This window comes from Ambystoma mexicanum, chromosome 8, assembly GCF_040938575.1.
Source record: "Ambystoma mexicanum isolate Mex_15411 chromosome 8, UKY_AmexF1_1, whole genome shotgun sequence".
NCBI lineage: Eukaryota > Metazoa > Chordata > Amphibia > Caudata > Ambystomatidae > Ambystoma > Ambystoma mexicanum.
In genome coordinates, this window is record NC_090929.1 from 1,366,662,414 (window position 1) to 1,366,687,432 (window position 25,019).

Here is a 25,019-nt window from a genome sequence, read left to right on the forward strand (position 1 = left end):
TCTAAGCAGATACAAGCATCAGAAATACGATTACGGTGAGTAATGTATCTCTTCTGAGGCTTGAGGAATCTGCTTAGATCACATGCTGTGCATAGATTAGCGAGCAGTACCTGAAGAAGGAGGTGGGGTGTGAGAAGGGTCATGAGCAAATAAATGTCTTAGAACCGCTTGCCCCACTTGTGTATCTGTCTTGGAATGAGTGTCAATGCAGTAGTGCTGAGTAAAAGTGTGAATAGAGCTCCAAGTAGCTGCTTTGCAAATGGTGTCAAGGGGTACATTTGCAATGAAAGCCAGAGTGGCCCCAATACCTCTTGTAGAGTGGGCCCTAGGCGTGAAAGGCAGAGTTTTTTCAGCGAGTGAGTAACACAGCTGGATACAGTTAACAATCCACTTAGAGATGGCACCTTTAGAGACGCGATCCCCCTCTCTGCCTGTAGCTACGGAGACAAACAGCTGATCTGTTTTTCGTAACGGTCTGGTCTTGTTTACATAGTAGAGGACCGCCCTACGCACATCTAGTGTGTGTAGTTTCACCTCAGCTGAGCTTTGTGGGTTTTGGAAGAAAGCCGGAAGCTCAATGGACTGGTTTACGTGGAATTTAGAGATAAACTTAGGTGAGAACCTAGGGTGTGTGCGTAAAACCAGTTTGTCCTTGTGGACAGTAAAGAAGGGATCCTGCACTGACAGAGCTTGGATTTCACTGACCCTTCTTATAGAAGTAATGGCTACTAAGAAGGCAGTTTTATAAGTCAGATGTTTGAGACTACTTTTATGCATGGGCTCGAAGGGCGGCCCCATGAGTTTAGATAGCACCACGTTCAGGTCCCATCCTGGTGGTGGGTTGGAAATTGGAGGATGAAGTCTCTTTACTCCTTCCATGAAAGCTTTAACCACTGGTATTTTCCACCACGATACCTTGTTATGGGAGGTGGTGTAGGCTGATAGAGCTGCCAGGTGCACCTTTAGTGAGTTAAAAACTAGACCTGCATCTAGCAGGTGGAGCATGTATGTAACAATAGTGGAAGGAGTGCATTCAATTGGGTTGATTTGTTTATTCTGGCACCAAATAACACATCTTCTCCATTTGTCAAAGTAGCAGTGCCTTGTGTTTGGTTTCCTAGCTTCTTTTAGGATGTCCATACATCTTTGTGGTAGATTGAGATGTCCAAACTCTATGACCTCAGGAGCCATGCTGCCAGGTTCATTGAGTTGGGTTGAGGATGCACTGTTTGACCCTGGTGCTGGGACAGAAGGTTGTACCAGGTTGGAAGTCTGATGGGTTCGCACACCGCCATCCTGCGTAAGTGTGGGAACCAAGGTTGTCTTGCCCACATGGGAGCAATTAGGACGAGCGTCATTGACTCTCTGTTCATTTTGTTGACCACCTTCCTGATGAGAGGAGTTGGTGGAAAAGCGTACGCAAACATCCCTGACCAGTTCATCCACAGGGCGTTCCCCTGGGAGTCTGGTTGGGGGAACCTGGATGCAAATCCTGGGCATTGTCTGTTTTCGCTTGTGGCGAATAAGTCTATAGTGGGGCAACCCCACTGAGAGAAGATGTCTTCTACTACCTCTTTGTGTAGAACCCATTCGTGTTCCTCTGGGAGGGAGTCTCTGCTTAAAGCATCCGCTAGGGAATTGAGCTCCCCTGGAACATGTTGTGATGACAGGAAAATGTTCCGTCTGAGTGCCCATCTCCAGATTTTCTGGGCAAGCTTGGACAGATTTGGTGAACGAGTCCCTCCTTGCTTGTTCAGGTAGAACATGGCTGTTGTGCTGTCCGTCCGGATTTGCACTGACAGGTTGAGCAGGTAGGGCTCGAATGCTAGAAGTGCTTTGAATACTGCCAGAAGTTCTAGCAGGTTGATGTGGTTCCTGGCTACTGAGGGAGACCAGAGACCTTGGGCTGTGTGGTGGAGAAGGTGAGCTCCCCACCCAGTGAGGCATGCATCGGTAGTGACTATTGCCTGTACCTCGGGATCGTGAAAAGGTTTCCCCTGAGCAAGATTTACTCTTGTCCACCAGTGAAGGCTTTGTACCAATGTTGGCGAAACGACCACTAGATCGTCCCACTGACCGCTTGCCTGAGACCACTGTTTCGCCAACCATTCCTGCATGGGACGCATGCGCAGGCGCGCGTGGGGGACCAGGTAAATGCATGAAGCCAACATGCCCAGCAAACGCATTGCCTTGCGTACCGTTATTTGGCGACCGGCCTGATATTGCGGAATTTGCAGTAGTATGTTCCGAATTCTTTCCTTTGAGGGAAACGTTAAACCTCTTTGAGTATCCAGGATAGCTCCTAGGAACTGTTTGGAGGTGCTTGGCACTAGGCTTGATTTCTTCTCGTTGATTGAGAAGCCTAATTCGTGAAGGAGGTCGATAGTCCTTTGAATGTTTGTCCTGCAAGTTACTGGGGTTTCCCCCGTTATGAGCCAGTCGTCCAGATAAGGGTATACTGGGATAGCTTTCCTGCGTAGGTGTGCCGCCGCCACCGCCAGTACCTTGGTGAATACCCTTGGTGCCGAAGCTATCCCGAAGGGCAGCACTTTGAACTGATAGTGTTGACTGTCCACCTTGAAGCGTAGGTACTTTCTGTGCGCTGGGAGCATGGAAATATGAAAATAGGCATCTTTCATATCCAAAGTTGCCATGTAATCCCCCTTTTTTAGGAGGGGGATTACCTCTTGTAGTGTAGTCATACGAAACCCTTGGGGCTTGACATACTTGTTGGCAGGCCGCAAGTCCAATACTGGGCGCATTGTTAAATCTTTCTTTGGAACAAGGAAGTAAGTTGAATAAATACCCTTGTTTACCTGGTGTCTTGGGACGATTTCTATCGCGTCCTTTAGGAGCAGATTGTAGATCTCCTCGAGGAGGATCTTCTGATGTTCTAAGGAGTGGACTTTTTGTCGTGGAGGATGGTTTAGGGGACGTTGCAGTAGTTCTATACAGTACCCATTGGATACCGTTGACAGCACCCATCTGTCGGATGTTATCCCTTCCCATGCCTGGGTGAAGCTGGATATTCGTCCCCCTACTGGGGTTGCATGGGAAGGGACCCTGAACTGAGCGTCACTGCTTTGGTGGAGGCGTGCCGCCTCCTCTACTGGGGCTGCCTCTGCCTCTACCACGTCCTCTTCTACCAGCCCTACCATACCCCTGGGTAGACTGTTGTGAGTTGGTGTTCCACTGGGTACCCTGGGTGTGGGAATAGCTATTTCCTCTATTGGAATTTTGGCCGCGGGGGCGACGAAAATTGCCGTTCCCTCTTTGGTTAGGTGGCTTGGTAGTTAACTGGCCAAGGGATTTGAGGGTGTCGAATTCTTCCTTAGCGTTTTTTAGAGCGTCCTCGACTGCCTTCCCAAACAGGAGATCACTTTCCACTGGTTTGTCTAAGAGTGCAGCTTGTGTTTCTGCTTTGAATCCCGACTGCCTCAACCAAGCATGTCTTTTGATGACAGTCCCCTCTGCTATAAGTCTACCCGCATTGTCTGCGGCGTCCAGAGTTGTTTTTAAAATGCAGCCTGAGACGTTTCTTCCCTCTGCACGAATGCGAGTTAGCTGGCTCTTAAGGGGTTCGGGAGCGGAATCTATTAGTGCTGCCACTTCTTCCCACTGATGGCAGTTGTAGCTAGCCAACAGTGTGGTGGAATTCGCGATTCTGGTTTGGTAGGCTGCCGTGGAAGCTACTTTTCTGCCAAAACCATAGAGTTTCTTACATTCCTTGTCGGGGGGAGCCTCAGAGGAAGATAATGGGGTACCAGCTCTCTTGCGGGTGTTGGTTACGACTAGAGAGTCTGGCTTAAGTTGACCTCTAATATATAGAGGGTCCGACTGGGCTGCTTTAAACAGCTTCTCTACCCTCGGGTTTACAGGTCTTGTCAGGTTTGGGTTGATAAGGGATGGTGCTATTCTGCGTTGAATAGATTTCAGGATGGGAATGGTCTGGGCTACTGGCTTCCTTTCCCCTATTAGTTCCTCCGCAAAGTCCCTCTCTTCCTGGACAGCTTGTGTGTCTATGTGGAAGTGGTTAGCTGCCCGAAGAGCAGTTCATTCAGGAGGGGCTGATTATCTATTGGGGAATCAGACCCTGGGGCTTCCCTTTCGACTGGTGAGTCCATTCGGAAAATATCTGGGCTATTTTCTGGCTCATCCTCGTCTTCGTCCTCCCCGTAATAATCTGACCCTGCGAGATCTTCTGGCGTGTCAATTTCCTGACCCTCTATAAGGGAAGAGTTCCCTTGGTCTGTAGGGAAAAGGCAAGAATAGGGTTGGACCTCAAAGGGGTCTGAAGGCCTAAATGGCGTCTCGACCCGGGGCCTTTTATTTGAAGGGATAGGGTCCCTTGAACCTGAGGGAGAAGATTCCTGAGGGTTTAAAGCTAGGAGTTGGTCAGGGTGTCTTTCGAAGAAATTTGCTAAGGAAGACATCCTTGACATTACTCTGTCAATGTCCTCGCATGACCAGAGTTTGGAGCTTGGGGTGACCTTGGTGGAACTTCCTATGGACTGGCCCTGAGAAGACTTGGAGGGGGAAGTCAGTTCTCTTGTTGTGGAGGATTGCAAGGGTTGTTTCCTTTGCTGCTTACCCCCTTCCCCGTGGGTGGAAGTGTGTTTACCATTTCCCTTATCTTTCGACGCCTGGCGTCGAGGATCGGAGGTGGAATCCCTGTCTTTCGAACTAGCCTTCGAAACTGGGCCCTCCTTACTCCCAAGTGATGTACCCTTTACCTGGGGTGCAGGCTGGTGACGGAAGTCGTGTTCGTCTCCGGACGATTGATCTTCCGTGATGTTAATGGTCGAGGCACTATGTGCAAGTGTGGAGGCTTGCCTGACGTCGTGCGGCGACCTCGACCGGGACCGCCCAGAGGACGTCCTTTCGGACCGCTCCTTCTGTGCCTCTTTCCGAGGTTTCGACGACGTCGAATCTCGGGTGGATTTTTTGTGTTTAGCGTGTGTATGTGTAACGCTTTTGTCGCCGGGGGATATCCCCATAGTCGCCGGGACGGACGACCTTCCGAGGCCGGGGACGTGCGTTCGGCTGTCTTTCGACGCCTTTGTGCCCTCGCCGTCCGAAAGTCCGGCGTTGCTGCCGTCGCTGAAGGTACCCTCCGCCTCCATAGCTGCTAGCTTGGCGTGGTGGGCCCAACGCTTGGTGGAGCGGTCCTTAAGAGTTTTGGGCTTAAACCTACTACAGGCCCTGCAACCCGCCGCGGGGTGGTCTCTGGGCAGGCAAAGGTTGCACGTAGCGTGCTTATCTACCCAAGGGTATTTCTTATTACACTTGGGGCAAAACTGAAAGGGCGTACCCTCCATACGCGCCTGTGGGCAGCGGGCAAGTGTGTGTAGGTAAGAAGGTGTCTATATGATTATATACCTATATATATATATATATATATATATATATATATATATATATATATATATATATATATACCCGAGTGTGGAAGTGTAGCACCCCCCACTCTCCCTACTTGTAGGGCCGAGGCCAGCGGCCCAGGCCCGAGCCGAGGCGGAAGCCTCAAGGCCCAATCCGTCGGGTATTCGACGTTGATCTCTTCCCCGGTTCGGCGTCGAGATGTTGATCGACGAAAGGTTGTTCAAAACGGGGCAAATTAGAATTAGTTTTGAGTGAAAATATGGCAAAGCCAGGGAACTCCGATGAAGTGCTTCCGACCAGAATGGCGGAAAAAAACAATCTGGGGATCCTAGACGCGTGAGGGATCATGGGTACAGTGGACGTCACACTAGGGATAGTATTACTGGCACGCCCTGTGTCGACGCCCATTTTCGACTTTCGAAAAACAAACTGTAATACTCCGCAGCTTCCACTAGATGTCAGCCTATGCACAGCATGTGATCTAAGCAGATTCCTCAAGCCTCAGAAATATATATATATATAGAGAGAGAGAGAAGAAAAAAACGAGGAGGAGGCAGAGGGGCAACAAATTTAGACAGCTCTCTGCCACCAAGAACGCTGCGCTCTGGGAAATAACTAATCATGTTACAGAAGCCACCAATAAACAGCAGATCATTAATCTATCCGATCATGTTCTCACTACAGAAGAGAAACACATTTTGAAACTGGGACTTAATTTCTGTCCATTTGCCAGTTCCAACTATGTGGAAACTAGGATAGATTTGGACAGATTTATTCGTAAATTGCGACTCAAGAAGTTCTTTGCCACTTCTACATATAAAAAGAAGCCGAAAGACATCTTAGAGGGAAGGACAGAAATCACTATTGCAGAAATGGACACTTTGATAACTCTCGATGACTTGGAACAGGGGAGTCACACAGAGAGTAATGAGTTTGGTACCAACTTGGAAAGACTGGGGATTTGCACAGACTGGCCGTCGACTAGCAAGCTAAAATGCAAATCGAAATTCAATCCGCTAAGTGTCCAGAACAGTCACATGCTAATTTAGTTATTGGACTTAAAAGAAGAAAGAAGAAAAACCCATAGACAACCCCAGAGCAACCTGTCGAAAAAACAAAAGAAAGTGCGAACAGATATTGCGAAGCTGGATAAATACATAATAAAACCAGCAGATAAGGGTTGTAATAGAGTCATTATGAACAAAAGTGACTACATTGCTGAAGGTTATAAAAGATTTAACGATGTGAACTGCTATGAACGACTAAAGACCAATCCCATTAAGCAATTGGAAAATGATGTATGGACTTTCCTAACTAAATGGCAAAAGTCAGGCATTCTTGAGGAAGAAATGGTGAAATTCTTATTTTCCAAGAACTCAATAACTCCCACTATCTACTTCCTTCCAAAGGTCAATAAGAATCCCCTCAAACCACCTGGCAGACCAATTGTAACACTGTGCGGGTCACTCTTGGAAAACATGTCCCAAATTATAGATAAGGTTCTTTGCACCTTCGTAACTAGACTACCATCATATGTTAGGGACACAAAAGATTTTCTACTGAAAATTGACGAACTTCCTACTTACTGGCAACCATGGACGCTGTGGCCCTTCACACGGCCATTAAACATAATGATGGGATCTCCGCCTGCCAAAACTTCCTCAATACAAGATCATTGAATCATTTACAACATTCTCAGATGATCCTAGAGATGATCAATATATGCTTGAACAACAATGTTTTCATATTTAATAATGAAATCTTCCGCCAAACCCAGGGAACCGTGATGGGCACGACCTTTGCACCATCATATGCAAACTTAATGATAGGCTATTGGGAGGAAACAACAGTATGGGCAGAAGCTAATGAAAAATACAATTATAAAATTGTGTTTGTGGCTCCATTACATTAATGATTTATTTGTAATCTGGGACGGCTCCATTGAGTTGTGGTGTGAATTTGTCAAATTACTCAACATTAACAATGTTAATCTCAAGTTCACTGAACACCACAGCCACCAATCTATCGTATTCTTGGATGTAGAAGTTAAGATAGAGGCGCAATAAATTGAGTCCTGTCTCTACAGAAAAATCACAGGTGCCAACATCCCTCTACACGCAAACAATGCCCATCCCAAGACTCTTCTATTGAGTATTCCATATGGAGAGTTCATCCGCATCAGACGCAACTGCAGCAACATTGTGGATTTTCACTTAGCCAGTAAAGTAACGGCCCAAAACTTCCAAAAACAGCAGTACCCAAAAAAGATAATTGAAAGGGCATATCTGAAGGTCCGAGAAATTAATAGACATAAAATGCTAATAACATCCAAGACGGACATAGCAAAAGAAGAAGAGTAAACATCATCAGGGTCATTTTGACATTTGGAAGCCACTCATGAATTATCAAACGGATAATCAATAAGTATCGGAAGGTGCTGAAAGCAGATAAAGACATAGGTAGTATGTTACACAACTATCCTGATATTACCTTTCATAAAAGCACCTCCATAAAAGACTTATTGGTGAAAAGCTACATGGCTGTGGAAAGGAACAATATGAATACCAACTGGCTTTCCACAACAGGAGTTGATTTCTTTAAATGTACCAGGTGTAAGATATGCAAATACGCAAGGAATTGCAAAAGCTATGTGCATCCAATATTGAAACATCTGGTCCATATTAATAGCAAAATTACATGTGAATCAAAACTGGTGGTGTATGTCTTCACGTGCCCATGTCTCAAATGGTATGTGGGAAGTACCAAATGCAAGCTCAAAGTACGCATACTGCAACACGTTAGAGCTATTACTAACAAGGACTGCTCTTACCCCATGGCAAAACATTTCTCTGAAACTGATAATGCCGATCCAGTCTAACATTTTTTGCCATACATAAAGTCATTCCAGGTCCCAGGGGAGGTGATCATGAGAGAACACTCCGACAAGAAGAGACTAAATTCATTTTAGACTTTGAGAGTAAGACCCCGGTGGGACACAACATTGATGAGGAGCTCTACACTTTTTTGGGGACATAAGGACTATACTTAATATGATATAGTAACCCCAAACAGCTCATCAATTTTAATGACCCTACATTGTAACCTTATGTGTTTGACTACTTGTGCAAAGTTTTCTTTCTTTCCTTTTTTACTTATCACTTTTTATCTTTCACTTTTTACAGTGACTTACAATATGACTCAAAATCGTAATTTACTTGGTAAACCAGTGTACACAAGGAGGCATTTAAATTCATGACAACACGATTTTAGCATGTTATCTGAGCAGTGGTATCTTTTATACATCTTTTAGATATCTGATGTTTTTATAATAGTGTGATTATAAATTTATTTTAGTGTTAGGACTCTGCTATTCTTTGTCTTATATATGCACATGGCACTTTAGAACATATTTCTCTTGTATACCCATTTCGACACTACTATGCCTAAAATAGCAACTATAGGAATGCATTATTACAAACTTATTATTTGCGGTAGATCCTATGTATGTGATTCTGCAAGAAATTTGGTTTTTGGTGTTGTATTATGCAATTTTGAATGTATCAAAGCAGTTTAGAGAACGTCAGTAGTTTGCACTATGCACTTTATACTATGACAATGTTTTTCTTTTTAATGTGAAATTATCCCTATCATAGGAATGCATTTTTTGCACATGAAAATATCTATGTATACTGAAATATCCTTGAATACATCAGATATGCACTATGCACTTTATATTTTTACAACACTGTCCGTTAACTGAGACACTAATTTGAATCACATACATATATCTCCATTATTATGGTGATACACATATGCAATGACTACCTTGGTCTGCAAACATTTTTTGTAGATTTTAATGCATTATATCATTTCTGTCATGGCTCAGGGTAGAGATCGTCCCATGTCTATGTACTTGGGAAATATTTTTTCTTAAAAATCAGGCTCCGCCTTTTTATCACGGACCGAGCAACATGCAATTGTTCAGTTTGTAAATACTAACATCTAAAGGCTACAAATTGTGTTTTCATTACTCTTGTTTAAAAGTCATGTTTTACTTGTGTAATACAAACTAAACAGGTTGAATTGGGCGTTACTTTACGTGATTAGTAATGAGACCTAGTAGCCCAAGCCAAAATGGCTAACAGCCATCATGTAGATTTTGTAAGTCACCTTTTCTCTGTTTTCACTGAGGTGTGTTTTTTTATCAAAACGAACTTCCTGTGGGTGATGAATGACTGTGAACAAGCCACTGGGTAGTGGCGAAACGCGTCAGGCTGCCGTCTGGCAAGAAACTCCCACTGGGCGAATTTAATGGATTTTTTAACTGCTGCAAATGAAAAATAAAGGTTGTTTTATAACATACAACCGGCGTTGCAGTGTTTGCTGTTGGCTGCCCGTGATTGCCATCTGCCTTTTGGAACACTTTTGTGTGTGGAGTGCTGCTTGCCTGAACAGTGTCTTTTGATGCCGTTCTCATTTGAAATTATATATATATATATGTGCAGTTAAGGTGTGCAGATTTAATGCAAACTGTGCAGAGGCATGTGACTAAGCCGTTCGGGCTGGGCCCCTTTTAGAACGGGAACAGGCCTGGTTTGCATATGGTACTTTCCCTTTATTTAAAGGCTTGGCAGGCTGAGGAACGATGGTCTGGGGGGTTGCCCACAGTAATGCCAGAGGTTAAGATTAATTCAAAACCTTCCGGCATCACCTAATGTTTTGCCATAGTCCCGATGAGTGGAGTGGGTATGCCCAGTTACAGACTGCATCCCTCAGTACACTCAGATGTGGACCCTCTGACTGCATTAGTGAGGTGCAAAACAGAAATCAGCTTAAAAAAGATCCACCATTTCAGACCAACTTTGGTTAATCTGGCCCCTGGTTGCGGTAGTTTTTCCATCAGGTCAACAGACACCCTCTCTGATAATGAATGAACTCCCAAACGTATCATCTCAATGACTGCCTCGCTTCAAAATGTTACTCCTAAAACACCATTAATTTTTACAGGTTTCGGTATGTTACATAAAGTTTCCACGGTGCAAAAAAATAACCATATCCACTTTGCACCAATTTTTCAGTTTGTGTAAGAGGGAATGGGGTAAGAAGTTGCGCTACCGTTCATATTACTTGAAGACGTATTACTTGACAAGGGCAAACGTGAAGCAACAGAGGTCTTGCCCGTTGTTTGAGAGTTGCACGACAGGAAACATGCTGCACTGGTTCTGCTATAAATGTCAGTGGATCATTTTAAGGATGACATGACATTGAGAAAACTGGCTCCTGTTTAAATATAATTGTGCTGTATGTATTGAAGAAAACAGAGGAACCAAATACTGCACCACATTTCAAAGGTGAGAGAGTTGTACGATTGCGGAAACACCAGTCTCTTTAATCTCTTACTACGCAGAACCAAGCACAGAGAACATTCTTATTGCTTCCTTTTTGTGTTTTGAAAAGTTCTTCATATAATAGGGATTGGAGGGGAACCTGCACGCAGCAAGCATGCAGCACACTGGAATTGCACAATTGTTGGCCCCCCTGCAAACTTTACCTAATATCCAGAGGTCACTGTTCCATTACAGTGAGTGCTATTGGACTACCCAATTATGGTGAATTTTCTTTGAATTAAAGCAGTAGAGAACTAGCCCCCGCTGTTTGCCTCTGAAAACTGCAGTCTTGTTTTGAATAGCCCTTTTAGTATAGTTTTAGAGATTGTTTCCCATAAATGTGAGTGCCAGCTCCAGTGGATTGCTGAGGTATAGAAGATGCAATTCGGCTAGTTAGTTACAGGAAATGGATTTAAAACGTCTTCTCATCTGTAGATTCATTTCATGCCCCATGAATAGATGTCATCATGTATTATGAACTGCCCCATTCCATTGATGAGTGAGAGCAATCCCCGACTGCTCGACCGCTGCTACCAAGAAGTGAGCAAAGGGCAGCTGAAGGAGCAACGATTGCGTAAATCAGCAATTATAGCCGACCTCCACCCCAAAGCCCAGAGAAAATAAATCTGTCACTGTGGGCGTATAATTAATTGTGCCACTAGATATTAATGCATACGATTATTGAAATGATATGCCAACCAATACGACTACCCCATTAATGCAAAGCAATTCCCAAACTGCCTGCCTCCTTAAATAAAATGTATACCTTTTGGGAACCGTGATTTTCTTAAAGCGGAAGTAAAGCTCCAAAATCGTCAGGGACAAGTCCACTGCTTCATCCCTTTAATCCATGCCCACCTTGAAGTCCTTCCATGTAGTATTTTGCAACATTCTTTGAGTATTAGCTCCGAGACAGGTCCACAATATGGCATTTTACAATTCACTGAATCCTATCCCAACCAATGGCTAAAACATACACTTAAGAACATGATTTACTTTGATGTCACACATTATATAGGCTTATCCTGGGAAGGGAAGGAAGTACAAGTTGTGGGAGAAGGGGTGGGGCTGTCTAAGGTTCTGCTCCCCTACTATTCAACTGGGGCTGTCTAAGGTTCTGCTCCCCTACTATTCAACTGGATGTTAAAAGAGATCAACAAATGCCAATGTCTGGTAGTAGTCCCAAAGCTGCTTCCTGCAGTACACCTGCTACATGAAATTCCGGCTACAAGTTAATGTTCTTGTGTCCTTTCACCTTTCCATGAACAGATCCCTGAACAATCGCAGTGTTTCAGCTTACAGAGTTCTAGTTACAGGCAGATCAGGTGCAATAGATTGCCCATCAAGCATACCCTCAGACACTAACCAGTGCCATGTTAAAGAACTGCAACACGGGTAACCTTTCGAGCCTATCGCCAGTCAGTACCTAACATGAATGCATGCACGTATCGCACACACCAAAGGGACCGTTCGTAAATAACAGCAATTGTGGAAATATTTTACTCATTCCTTTCACATTCTGCTATGTGAAGAGGGGGGGGACTCAGATTGTGGCACACGCTATTTCCTGCTAGGCTAATGTGCATCACGTAAGCAACACCGTACTTGTAGTCCCTTCACCCTCTCCATTGCGGCCATTTTATTTGTTTACCTTTTTCCAGACTAGAGGTATTTAAATTAATGAGAGATTCGCAACTTTTCTTGAAGCAGAAAACCTTTATATTCTGAACTGTTTGTAAAAATATCTCCACAGTGAGATCCTATGAATATTGAACCTAGAAAATATCAGTGACAAGGCCATCACCTGGGCTCATTTTTATGTCATGTGAAAATAGTGGTAGGGCTAGATAGTGGATAGGTTATGGATTGAGGACTGCCTTTTTATTTTAGGACTGACTAGCACTGTTACAGGTAGGTAAACCCCTCATACCAATCGGGTGAGATGCATTTTCTTTTAATTTTCATTAAACACACTTAACAGCTTATTTCTGAATTTGTCTCCTCCTTTTTGTTCACCAGTGTCCACTTTTCAAATGTAATGTAGCACATCCTAGACCATGCCTCCTATCCACATTAATAATAACGATGTGGATACCCTTGGGTCCTAATGCCCACATGTATTCCATATGACTAAATATATTCTCTGTGACTAGCCTTTGTACCAGATGGCACTCTCAACCATTGATACTGGAAATCACTCTATCATGTTATAATTGTCCTTTCTAATATCACTACATTTCCACAATTGTCATCCCTTCCCTTTGCATCAGACCTACATTAACTTATCAAGGTTTGAGTGTGTTACTGCTCATATTCTAAGAGAACATTTGTCTGTAAAACATACCCTGAGAAACGTGGGGAATCCTTGTCCGAAATAACCAACAGCAAAGTAGTCTGGTTTTGGCCGGATCACTTTCACAATGCTTTCATAAAACTGTGCTTGTTTCTTCTGAAAAGGAGAGGAGATCACAATTGTATTAGCTCTCGTTTGCCATTGCACATACAATTTAAATTGCTACAGTATCTACTGGCGCCCTTTTCACATTGTTATCCCACAGTAAATAGCGATCGCTCAGACTCTCTTTACTTCACTTAGCTGGGCAGCGTCCTCCTGACCTCCCGATTGTTAACCAAAAGGTGGGGAAATTATTGTTTTGTATTGTTTATTACAATAAACCAGGGCAGGGAATAGGTGTGTGCTAAGGGAAAATAAATGTTCCTTAGAATGGGAAAATTACTGCTAAAAGAAGAGAAACAGTTCAAAGTAAAATGTCACAATAACGGAGATGAGAAAAGCCACAGAACATGATGCCCAGTAACTATAAATGTTAGCTATTCGATAGTACCCAGCACAGTATGCTATGTTGAAAGTGGGCCCCTTGCGCGCTCCCTAAAGAGGCACACCGCGAGAAACATTTCAAAATGAAGCGTGAAAATTGTGCCTTTTACAGCACTTTTTTTCTGTGAAAAATTGGGTAAGAAGCCACACTGTATACTATCAGTTTTGTAGAGCAACATATGAAAACATTCATTAGATTCCAAGATGCCAACCGTGCACAGAAGCAGTTTCATGATGCCTTGACCCACCATAATAAAAAAAAAAAACATTTTCCTGCTGGCTGTGCTGATAGAGGTCCATAATGGTTGCTGGATGCACTGATACAGGCCACTTTTCCACATGCAAATGTGCTCTTGTTTGCTTTGCCCATAATGCCAGTATTGATACCATAAGAAAACATTCATTTGGACTGCCAATATAAGTCACGGCTTTGTCCATAACGCCAGAAAAAAAAAAACATGCTACAGTAAGAAAACATGTTCTTGTTGGTTCCACAAATGCCCCCCATCATGTACTAACATTAATCGTGTTGGCTTTGTAACACCGAAACAAAATGCAAACCCACAGTAAGGAAACATGTCCTTGCTAGCTGCATGAATGCCCCCTGCCCCGTTTAAGATCACACATGTAGGTTTTGCTAATAACGCCAGTAAAAATGTAATTCCACGTTAAGAAAGCAATCAGCCAGCTGGCTGTACACACGCCTTCCTATCATCTACCCCATGTAAGAACACTCATGATGACATTTCCCTTTTTGCCAGAAAAAACGTTCTGCCACAATAGGAAAACATCTCCTTGCTGGAAACACAAATGCCCCCAGCCCCACCATGCAATAACACTCATATTGACTTTGCCCTTAACACCAGTAAAACAAGCAAGCTTTTCGTGTTATCTGCAAAAATGCTCCCCCATGTAAGAACAGACATGTTGCGTTGCCCTTAACGCGAGACATAAATTCCATGTCACTTTAAGAAAACGTCTAGGCTGCCTGCTGCATTGTAGAATAAACCAGCACCCTAACCTCTCCTCCACGTAATGACACACATCAAGGTGGCTTTGCCCACAAATGCCATTAATACATGCCATGTTGTCGCTGTAAATAAAGTCCATGCTCTGTTGGCCCCTGGGTCTCAGCATCACGCACGCGCACCGCGCACACACATTTGTACCCATTAGCCTATCAGGCACTCACTCATGCAGTTTATCTCTCTATCATTCACATGCCCACCAGGAACATGCACACTGCATTTTCATCTGCATCCAGACATTCATATGTACACTTGTAAGAAACTCATGGTGACAACAGTACAGACACAAGTGATCACAGTTCAAGGGTTTTTATTAAACTGTATTAATGGGTTGGAAAAATGTCTAATCTAAATCTAATCTGTTAGAGCTGCCCAAGTCTGGAATGCACTTCCTATTGCATTGAGCGCTAATCTACCCTACTCTAGATTTAGATGTAAGGTGAAAAGTTGGCTCTGGACCAATGACAGCTAACAAACTGAACCCTTGCACTAGGCCCTGGACCACTGCATACAACTGCCTTGATACTTCTGAAATCTGGACTATAAACCATCTCACTGCCCTCTGTGGGTCGTGAGGTACCCTTTATCTTGGACTTTTTCTATACATGTACTGTAAATATGGTAATATAACATGTATTGCATCAGCTGTCTGTATCCTCTCTATGTAACCTAAGCCTAAGTAATCTTGTACCTGCTGCGCCCGGCTACCCCAGGGTTTGGAGCGCATTATCAAATAATGAATATAAACATAAGATGGAAGCAAGCTACGACGATCAAATAATAATAAGGCAATTCTAGTGGTGTCTTGTCAAATAGAAGTGCCTATACTAAAAAAAAACTATTGCCAATCCTTACAGATAATTTCAGAAAGTGTGGGAGAGTGTTCACAAGAGAAGAAAGAAGTGTCCACAAATGATAAGTCAGGATGTTATAGCCGGGGGTCTCCCTTTCCCATGTTTTTAACATGGGACAAGGCAGGACCTTTGAGCACAGCACACTCACCAACATGAGGTTACAGTTCTTTCAACGATGGCAGAACCTTCAGGGGACAAGTCTCTTTATGGGACTGCTGAACCATAAACAATAAACAAAAACAAAAGTTCCTTTGGTAATATTTCAAGTTGGACGATTGCTCTTCACCCCTTGGATCCCCCTCAGCCGGACTCCGATCCTTCATTCATGTTGGGCGATTGCTCTTCGCCCCTTGGATCACTCAAAAGCATATCATTCAACAGTATTAATGTCTTTTTAACCAACTATCCATTGTGGACATCCCTCAGCCGGGTTCACACTTGTTGCCACAATGTCATGGGTATATCACTGTTTTACCCTCAACTCGCAGGCATCCTTCTGTCGGGTTCACATTTGCCAGTTTCCCAGTTCAATCCGTTTTCTCCAATGTGTCAAAGACTTTCAAGTGTACGAGGGGTTTTTCTTGACCCTCGTATGACCACTTTGACACTTGACACTAGCCTCTCCTAAATCCTCTTGGTTTTTGTCAACAAAACAACACAACCCAAAAAGGCTTCAGTCGAAGTCCTTCGAATGAGCGTCCCCATGACACCTGACCACTCTGCTTCTGAATCAATTACACAAGTTCGTTGTGCAACAAAGTTTGCCGCCTGCAACCTTGGGCCCAGCACAGTTTGGTTTTACTATCTGTCTTCTCCGACTCACCGGCTGTGCTGAACTGTTGGGAGTTTCTTGTCTCAGGAGTCAAGGACGGCACCACAGCGGCAAGTGCTGCTTCCCGCTTTGACTATCAGCATGGGAGGGCCCTGTGTGCAACTGACACCTGTTACACCACACGCAAGCTGGACTTCCCATTCTCATGCTTTCCCTTTCGGAGGCTTCACAGTTCTGAGTTGTAAAGGGCAAGAGCAATTTCCTCTTCCGTCATCCCTCCAGGTCTCTCTGCTTGAACTGGCAGTCTGGATTGGTTGCTTCCTCATACGTTTAGCTTTGCTCAAAATGTGCTTTCATGCTCTGCCTTTTATCCCAGGAGGAAAGGGAAAGGGCTGTCAGATGTGCATAGTTATTGTTAAATTGCCTGACTCTGCTAGACCCTTGTGTTGGGACATGTCAAGTAAACGGCGCTGTTGTTTGTCCGTTGTCTGTCTCGGTGTAGGATAGTGTTGGAAAAGGGGGGGACTTCTAAGCGTCCTACAAAGTAGGATGGGGGAAAAGGTGTTATAAGAAAGGGGATACTGCGGCTCACCCGTCAGTGTCCCACTTTCACTACCAGAGAACCCCTCATCTAGGTGATCCCGCCGCACTGGTCCACCCCCAGAAACTGGATCCAATAGCGATGGCCATGTCCTGGCCACATGGATGACAGATACCCAGGGACTAGCAGGTGAGACACTGTCAGGTTTCTCACACCGCATTCTCATTCATATGCACACTTAGATAGACACATATTTCCATGCACATATGTATTCATACATACATACATACATACATACACACACATCAACACACTTAGTTTCTTACCCGTTTCCTAACCAGCTCTGGAATAGATGCTCCTCTACAGACCTCCAGCTCCAGTACTCCAGAGCTTCCTGGCATGCTCAGTGGGAGTCAGAGGCAGTACTTCTCTCTTGTGCCACCACTCTATAGTGGGCATTGAAAGATTTTGGGCGGACCTTTCCCACTCAGATGCTAGCCTGTCTATGCAACTGTGTGCTTGATATTTTCATTGTAACATTTTATCTACACACTTACAATGTAATGTATGTATGTCCGCTACATAGAGCTGTTTTTGATCCTTTGTTGTCTTGCTAATTGAATCCAAGCTAAATATTTGAATATGAAGTCTCATTTAAAACGTTTACGAGTTTAAGAGTAAGTGGCAATATGATCAATAGTGTGCATTGTCCAATGTTTGTTTGGGGAATTTGTTTCGCAAAAGTAGTGTACATGAAGAGAACAGCTTAAACCTTTACCAAACTATCTAAATGGATAAAACTGGTTGGTAGGCAAATAACTGGCTGTTACCTTGAGCTGATGTGGTCGTAATATATAAATGAAGTAATCATTTCATACTCCAGAAAATGGGTTCTGAGACTGTGCAATGTCAGGAAACAACTCTATACATTCTGGAATCTACCAGCAGATTGCATCAAGGTAAAATATGGCTTATTTATTTATTGTATTTATGTATTGGTCATTTGTAATGCTCACTAAACAGCAATTGTGTTTCAAGGCACATCAAGACAAGGGGGTGGAGGAAGGGATGAGGAAGAAGGAATAAAACCAAAAGTTATTAAAAGGTCTTGAAACATTCGGAACGCGCAAGTGCTATAGCATGAGAGCAGAGCAGAGAGGGGGAGGAGGGGAAGTGCAGGAAGAAGAGAGGAGGGACAAACAAACGCTCTGACTGGGCCGTGAGACGATTTAGATTGAGCAAGTGCTGAACAGGAAAAAGGGGGAGGGGTAAAGGCAGGTGTAGGGAGGAGAGGGTGAGAGGTACAATACATCATACAATAATACGTGCAGGGACAAGTAGGGTAAAGTGCACAAGGAAACCAGACATGCAGTTTAAGACAATCAGGTAAGAGTGACTGCAGACTGGAAAAGCCTTGCCTCGTGAAGTGAGGGGCTACATCAGGCAAACAGACAATTCATGGATTACCCAGCATTCGTGCTATTCATGTACATTTCAGAATGAGTTAAAGACACCTACCAGAAGAGCGCTGAGCTGTTCATAATCGAACATTTCGTTTTCATACTGTTCTGCAAGTTGCTTGCCCAAAGCAATGGCCTCTTCCCACATCTGCTTGCAAGAAAAATGTGAGAGAGGCATGCCTTAGTTAAATTAAGCACCGTCTACTACGAGAGAGAGAACATTAGGAGACGAGCATTCTGCAGTTTACAGTGCACACAATAATTGCCACACATTCATTAGGGTAAACTGAGCCATGGACCGGATCCGGTACATCTGGCACCTTGACACATATCACTCCATTTTAACCGCATACCCCCTTTCCGCCCACCTACTCCCACTTGCCCCCACCACTCCGTCCAACCCCTTCTACTTCCCCCCCTCCATCCTATACCCACCCGCTGTAATATGCAGTGATATGACCCACCGCAAAATGCAGTGAAACAATTGCAGCGGGATAAGACCGGTACCCCGAGGATTGCTGGAGGGCATGAAGAGCAAGTCATCATTCAAAAGAATCACACAAATAAATGCATAGACACATGAACACATGTATATGTTCAAGTCATTTCACTCGTGTTAAGTCAACACACAGAGCAACCACTATTTGCAACAAACAACTCAAGCAAACTCGATAGATTATGAGAGCAATTGACGAATACCCATCACCAAAAATTGAAAGAAGTTCCTAATTACTAGTGTTCCTCTATGTGCAGGTAGTCTCGGCGGTACACGTTGCAAAAAGCATTTGCAGAACACATATTATTCTAGGTGATGTAATTGGGCAATCGCGTTTAGCAAAGCTTAACATTGTCTGGGAAAGACTAGGGAGAGGGCCCACAAAGGCAAGATTTCATGCACATCCTGGGATACGTAGAATCTCCGTCCTTCCCTTTTATTTTCTAAACTTGGAGTGCAAATTACTTGCCATTGCTTTTCTGCTTGTCTTGCGATGCGAAAACACCTCATGTAGCTCACGCCGATTTTAAATGACTTCGCAATACCAAATTACAAGCTGTTCAGCAGCAGTCTAAAGTCATCAGGGTCAACAAAACAGAGCCCACAGTGTTTCAATTTATATAGAGCGCGCACACCTGGCCCAGGCCCTGAAACTCGTGTACTCCTCGAGGCTGTTTATTTGCAGAAACACAACAACATATCAATCCTTGTTCTGCCTTTATTTCTTGCAGCGCTGTACGAAGCATGGATTTCTGCTCCACACGATTTGCATTCACGTTTCAGTCAGGAGACCATTAGGTGCTTGGGTGCTAAGGCTGGGTGCGTCTTGCAGGTATGCACAGCTATATAAAACCATATACAGAAATACACAATGCAACATCTGCTACTGGTATTATTGGTATAAAAACATCTTTACAAACCTGGGAAAAAACTAACTAAATGTAGGTGCGCCATGCTTCGTTCCAGCCGGACCATGACTGAATTGCATAAGCATGGCTTTAGCCGAAATAAACGCAAACACGTTAAATCGTGTTACATTTGTGAGAACATAACATGTTGACTTTCCTTTATGGTTCTGCAAGTTTTGTCAGCCATACTGTGGTGTGGTGAGATTTCCAGCCACACCGCAGTGAATGGGTCAGCTAGAAGATTCCATTATAAGCAAGTGATATGGCGTCTGCACTCACCATTTAAAGGCAATTCCGAGATTACTGCCCGGAGGCAACGTGGTGAGCCAGTAATCAGCGAAAGGGCAAATCTATGGCAGATACAGTTCACTGAGGTGGGCTGTCCACATTTCTGTGATTTACCTCACCCGTATTTGTATTTGTTTATTTATATTGCGCAACCTGCCCAGGGGCATCAGGGCGCATGTTTGGGAAGGTAGTTACAAAAACAGTGTTACATAAGAGAATACAAGATACAGTTATTTAAATATATACATACAATTTACAATGAATGTGGAACACGAGGTGGGACCCTCCACGAGGTGTCCGAGCGGCAGGTAGCTACAATCTATACATTTGAGTAGCCATTTAGCAGAATAAGAACAACAAGAATTACAGTGAGGAGGCTGATGCAACATCCTGTTCGTAAAGCCACCGTTTGGTACTGTCTTTGAAGGAGTGGAGGGATGGAGTATTCCTGAGATCATTGGGTAAGGAGTTCCAGAGCTTTGCTGCAAGAACTGGGAAGCTCGTACCTTTAGCTGTCTGAAGCTTGAAGCTGGGAATGGTTAGTGTGTGCGCTTGTGCAGATCTCAAGGGTCTGGATGCTGTGTGTTGAGTGAAGCGCGCAGACAAGTAGGCAGCATACCTCCAGATCCAAGATTACTTGGATTCTAACAACTTACTAGGACTTAGGAAATCAGGCTTCCGTCCGATGCATGGCACGGAGACAGCCTTGATCGATTTAAAAACACAAATCGAGGACTTGAAAAACAAGGGCAAACAAGCGCTCTTACTCCTACTCGACCTCTCTGCGGCCTTCGATCTGGTCGATCACCAAATCCTCTGCCAGCACCTTAAAATTGCCGTCCACTTCTCGGATGCAGCTATCACATGGATCAGCTCCTTCCTGGCAAACAGATCCATGAGGGTCTTCTCCCCCTTAGCTGCAGCCGACACAGCTCATGTGCCCTGCGTAGTCCCACAAGGCTCTTGTGTATCACCTACGCTTTATAACGTATTTACGAAACCGCTCTTTGATATTCTTGATCATCTGGGTGTCACCTACACGAATTATGCGGACGACACCCAGATACTCATCCCTATCACTGGCGATTATGTAACTGATGTTAAAGCACTCAATTCAGTTTACACTGTCATCCAGGCCTGGATGGCTCACCATGGGCTATGTCTCAACGACGAGAAAACAGAGTTACTCATTTTAGGTTCTCAGTCCAAACTCACCAAACTTGACCCGAAATACGTTTCCTTCAACATTGATGGCAATGTTATCGAGGTCACTAACGTCACAAAAACGCTTGGAATTTACCTAGACTCAACCCTCTCTCTCAACCGACAAACTAACTCAGTTGTTTCAGCATCCTCGTACACATGTAAACTCATCACTGCCTGTCACCCCTTCCTGACATCGGACAACTGGCAAGGATCACCTTGCCAGAACCCTTATCTTGTCGAAAATCAACTATTGCAATGCCCTTTACCTTGGGACGAGTAAAAAAAAAACAAGTGTTCTAATATAACATTTACGGCGTAGCGTTGCTGGCTGTGCCAGTATTAAAGGGCCAAACGCACATCATTGGCTACAGCCAAAGTCAACCATTGGCCACAGCGGCGCTTTAGAACGTGCATTTCAGAAGACTCAGAGCTTCTTCCTTCTCAAGGCAGAACTGCCCAACGAAAAATACAAATCCATGTGAAAATCTAAACCTTATAAGGCCGAGTGGCTCAAACTCGACTTATTCCCCTGAAAATGGCCCTTCCGTGGTGGAATTTGAGATTTTTAGATTTACGTGAACGTAGGTAACGCCATGTGTGCAAAACTGAACAAAATTCTGTTTTAGTGCGAAACCCCCCTTCCCAAAACTCCAGATATGAAATGTAAGTAGAGTCAGTCAAATACTTTGTTCGGATTAAAATAAATGCATAAATGAAATTTCAGTAGAAAAAAATAACACATAGTAGCATACTTGCCAATCCTACAGATTTAGGCAGTAGGCTACTGCTTTTTAAGCAGTCCTACCGCCTGCAGAGTTCAGTGACAGATCCTACTGCTTTTTGCAGTGGCAAGTAATGTATGTGATTGTAAGGCAGGCTCCAGGACAGAGCATGCATCGCATTCATTAGTCTGTCTGTACAGTGGGCTGGTAGGTGATTACTTTGATTGGGCTCAGACCAATCCACTGACCTGTCAGCTACGTGACTCTCTCCTGTACTCTTGCCAGTGTAACCTTTAGGTGAACCAGCAGTGAAAGCAAGTGGCAGAGTGTAGCACCATCACAGAGCATCTGCCGGCAATTTGGTGTTAGCATTCAGACTTATACATTTTTAAATTTTCAACATCTTTCCATGTTGTGCTGTTTGTGTGTTTTGTATTTTCCTGTTACGTCATTGTTATGGGAATTATTATTTTTGAAACTTGAAAACTCCTACATCTTTTTGGTCACAGAATGTTGGCAAGTATGTAGTAGAACGGATGGAAACAGCTAACGGGTAATAGAACTATTCCCGCCCCCTTCCTCCAAGCCACGAATATAGGAAAGGGCCTCATTATTAGGTGCACACTTGCTAGAGTCACCCCAGCCATTGCTGATTGCAGAACGACCAGAGAAAAAACAAGGATTGCTTTATGGAAGTGGCGATGTGCCTTTCATGCTTACAATTAGAATATGGGCAACAGACAATTTCCCAAGGTGGTGACTGACTGGGTATTTGAAGGGATACATTTTCAGCGGTGTCATGCAGGAATTTATATGAGGGGAGATGAGTGGGCAGGGGCTGTGCTCATGGACCATGCAAGGGATCACAGGTGCAGGGTCTACTAGTTCATCAACTTGGAAGAACATTTTGAGGGATCAAATGGTGAGTATTCATGTCAGAGTGGGCTGGCTTAGCTTTTTAAAAAAAAAATGAAATAAGAATGGATTGGACCGATGGATCATACGATTAAAGGGCTCAAACCGTATGCAGCATCAAGTAAGGATTATACGACAGTTCGGCATTCATATTCCAAGTTATGGACAGATGGTCCAAAAAACAGAAAAGAAATCATGTGAACTGCAAAATCAGCAGGATTGTCTTGCATGAGTTGACTCGGCAAAGCGGATACACGTGGAAGAGAGTGAAGGGGGTGGAGGGAGAGCAATGCATATGTTGGCAACGTTGCTCGTAGAAATGCTCTCCATCACCACCCATATGCTGGGCACTTAATGATGATGGGAGTGATAATGCAGTTTGGTGTTACACTAATTGCCAATAAGGACGACTCCTATGATTGAGCGGCGCAGTATAGCTATTACTGTAAGAACATCTGCTAAAAATGAGGACTAAGCAGCCAAACTGAATATGCAAATCTAGGGCGCGCCACTTCCTTGCAAAGTCTGCCCAAGTTCCAAAAGAACATCGTGTGCACTAGTGCTAATAATTGCCTGCAAAATGAGTACAAGTTTAATTCCCAAACTTTAAAAAAAAACACACTTTTGAACAGCGAGTATTTTTAGACAGACATTTCAGAATGCCAGCATTTAATGCCATTAGGATTTCCCTGCCATCTGGCTACACTAATGGAAGGGACATACTATTTTCTAGGATTAGTGCATACATTCGAAAATGTGTTATCCCCGCTTTGAGAAAGTCAGTTGTACATTTCATATGAAAAAAGCACATTACTGTATCTCTTTATGCACAGTGATGCACCACTTGCATATTGATCTAAATGATTCCATACATTGCATTTAGGAATGCTGGAGAAGTGCCTGAAGTATGGGGAGTATTGTTTGCACCACATCTGCACAGTTGCTTATTCCACATGCAATAAAAAAACGACTAACATGTTTTAATCGATTTGTATTGGTGCAAACATTGTGTAACATCTCCGTGAAGGTTGAAAAAGCAAACCAAAATAATGCTTCCTGACCCACACAGCTTCCTGTGTGGCGAGCAGATGCATAGCTGCTTGTGGGATTCCATTCTCCAGCCCAGAGCTGCAGCTGGCACTACCATAATGCACCTTAGCCCCTTAGCCATAATGATCCTATATGTACTGTAAATAGAATGGACACCACATGGCACTGAGGGCCACATTAAGGGGGGGTGGGGAGCGGTTTGCGCCCCAAACTCTACCCACCCACCCACCCATCCCCTTTTTCCAGTCACAAACCATAGCTTGATATCCTACACTGGCAATGGCAAACTGGGAACTCCTTTCTGACCCTCTTCATCTTCACTGTTATCGGAATAATATCCGAGTGGTACCTCAAGGGCAACATTAACCGTCCATGATGTGGGTGCTTGGGTTCTAAAAGATGCCATCTGGCGGCTCAGCAGACGTTATATAGAGTTCACATTAAACATCATGCGGAAGGCACACATATATTAGAGCACAGGCTGTGAGTTTAGAATCCACAAGGAAGCTATATTTCCACTTGTGTGGACACAAGATACATTACGAGAAAGGTGCACATTTCCAAACCTAGCCGAGATCAGAAGAGGGCCATGGCTATCAAGGGGTGTTGGCACAGAGAGGCACAAAACAAACGGCTTTGCCGTGAGCAACAATTGAATGTCTCCTATATCCATTGGTGTCCTTCTGTCCGCTCCCTTTCTCTCGGTCTCGCTCTAGGTCTCTCTAGATCTGTCTCTATATAGGAAAGGGCCTCATTATCAGGTGCACACTTGCTAGAGTCACCCCAGCCATTGCTGATTGCAGAACGACCAGAGAAAAAACAAGGATTGCTTTATGGAAGTGGTGATGTGCCTTTCATGCTTACAATTAGAATATGGGCAACAGACAATTTCCCAAGGTGGTGACTGACTGGGTATTTGAAGGGATACATTTTCAGCGGTGTCATGCAGGAATTTATATGAGGGGAGATGAGTGGGACACAGAGTCTCTGCAGGGGCTGTGCTGATGGACCATGTATGGGATCACAGGTGCAGGGTCTACTAGTTCATCAACTTGGAAGAACATTTTGAGGGATCAAATGGTGTGTATTCTTAGCAAAAGGAGCTATTAAAGGAAATGATTGACTTGTACTAACATTGAAAACTATTTCTAAACGATTACAATGACAACTC

The 25,019-nt window shown here is 44.0% G+C and overlaps 1 protein-coding gene across 2 annotated transcripts in view; it reads right to left on the bottom strand.

The window, feature by feature from the left end:
• The window catches only part of DOCK1 (dedicator of cytokinesis 1), a 2,312,292-nt gene that overhangs the window by 507,755 nt on the left and 1,779,518 nt on the right, over nucleotides 1-25,019 (bottom strand). For both annotated transcript variants that reach the window (XM_069611483.1, XM_069611484.1), the window contains exons 39-40: nucleotides 18,322-18,411; nucleotides 13,114-13,218 (exon numbers count right to left, since the gene is read on the bottom strand). In XM_069611483.1, coding sequence (XP_069467584.1) covers nucleotides 13,114-13,218; nucleotides 18,322-18,411 — 195 coding nt within the window. The remainder of the gene's footprint in view (nucleotides 1-13,113; nucleotides 13,219-18,321; nucleotides 18,412-25,019) is intronic.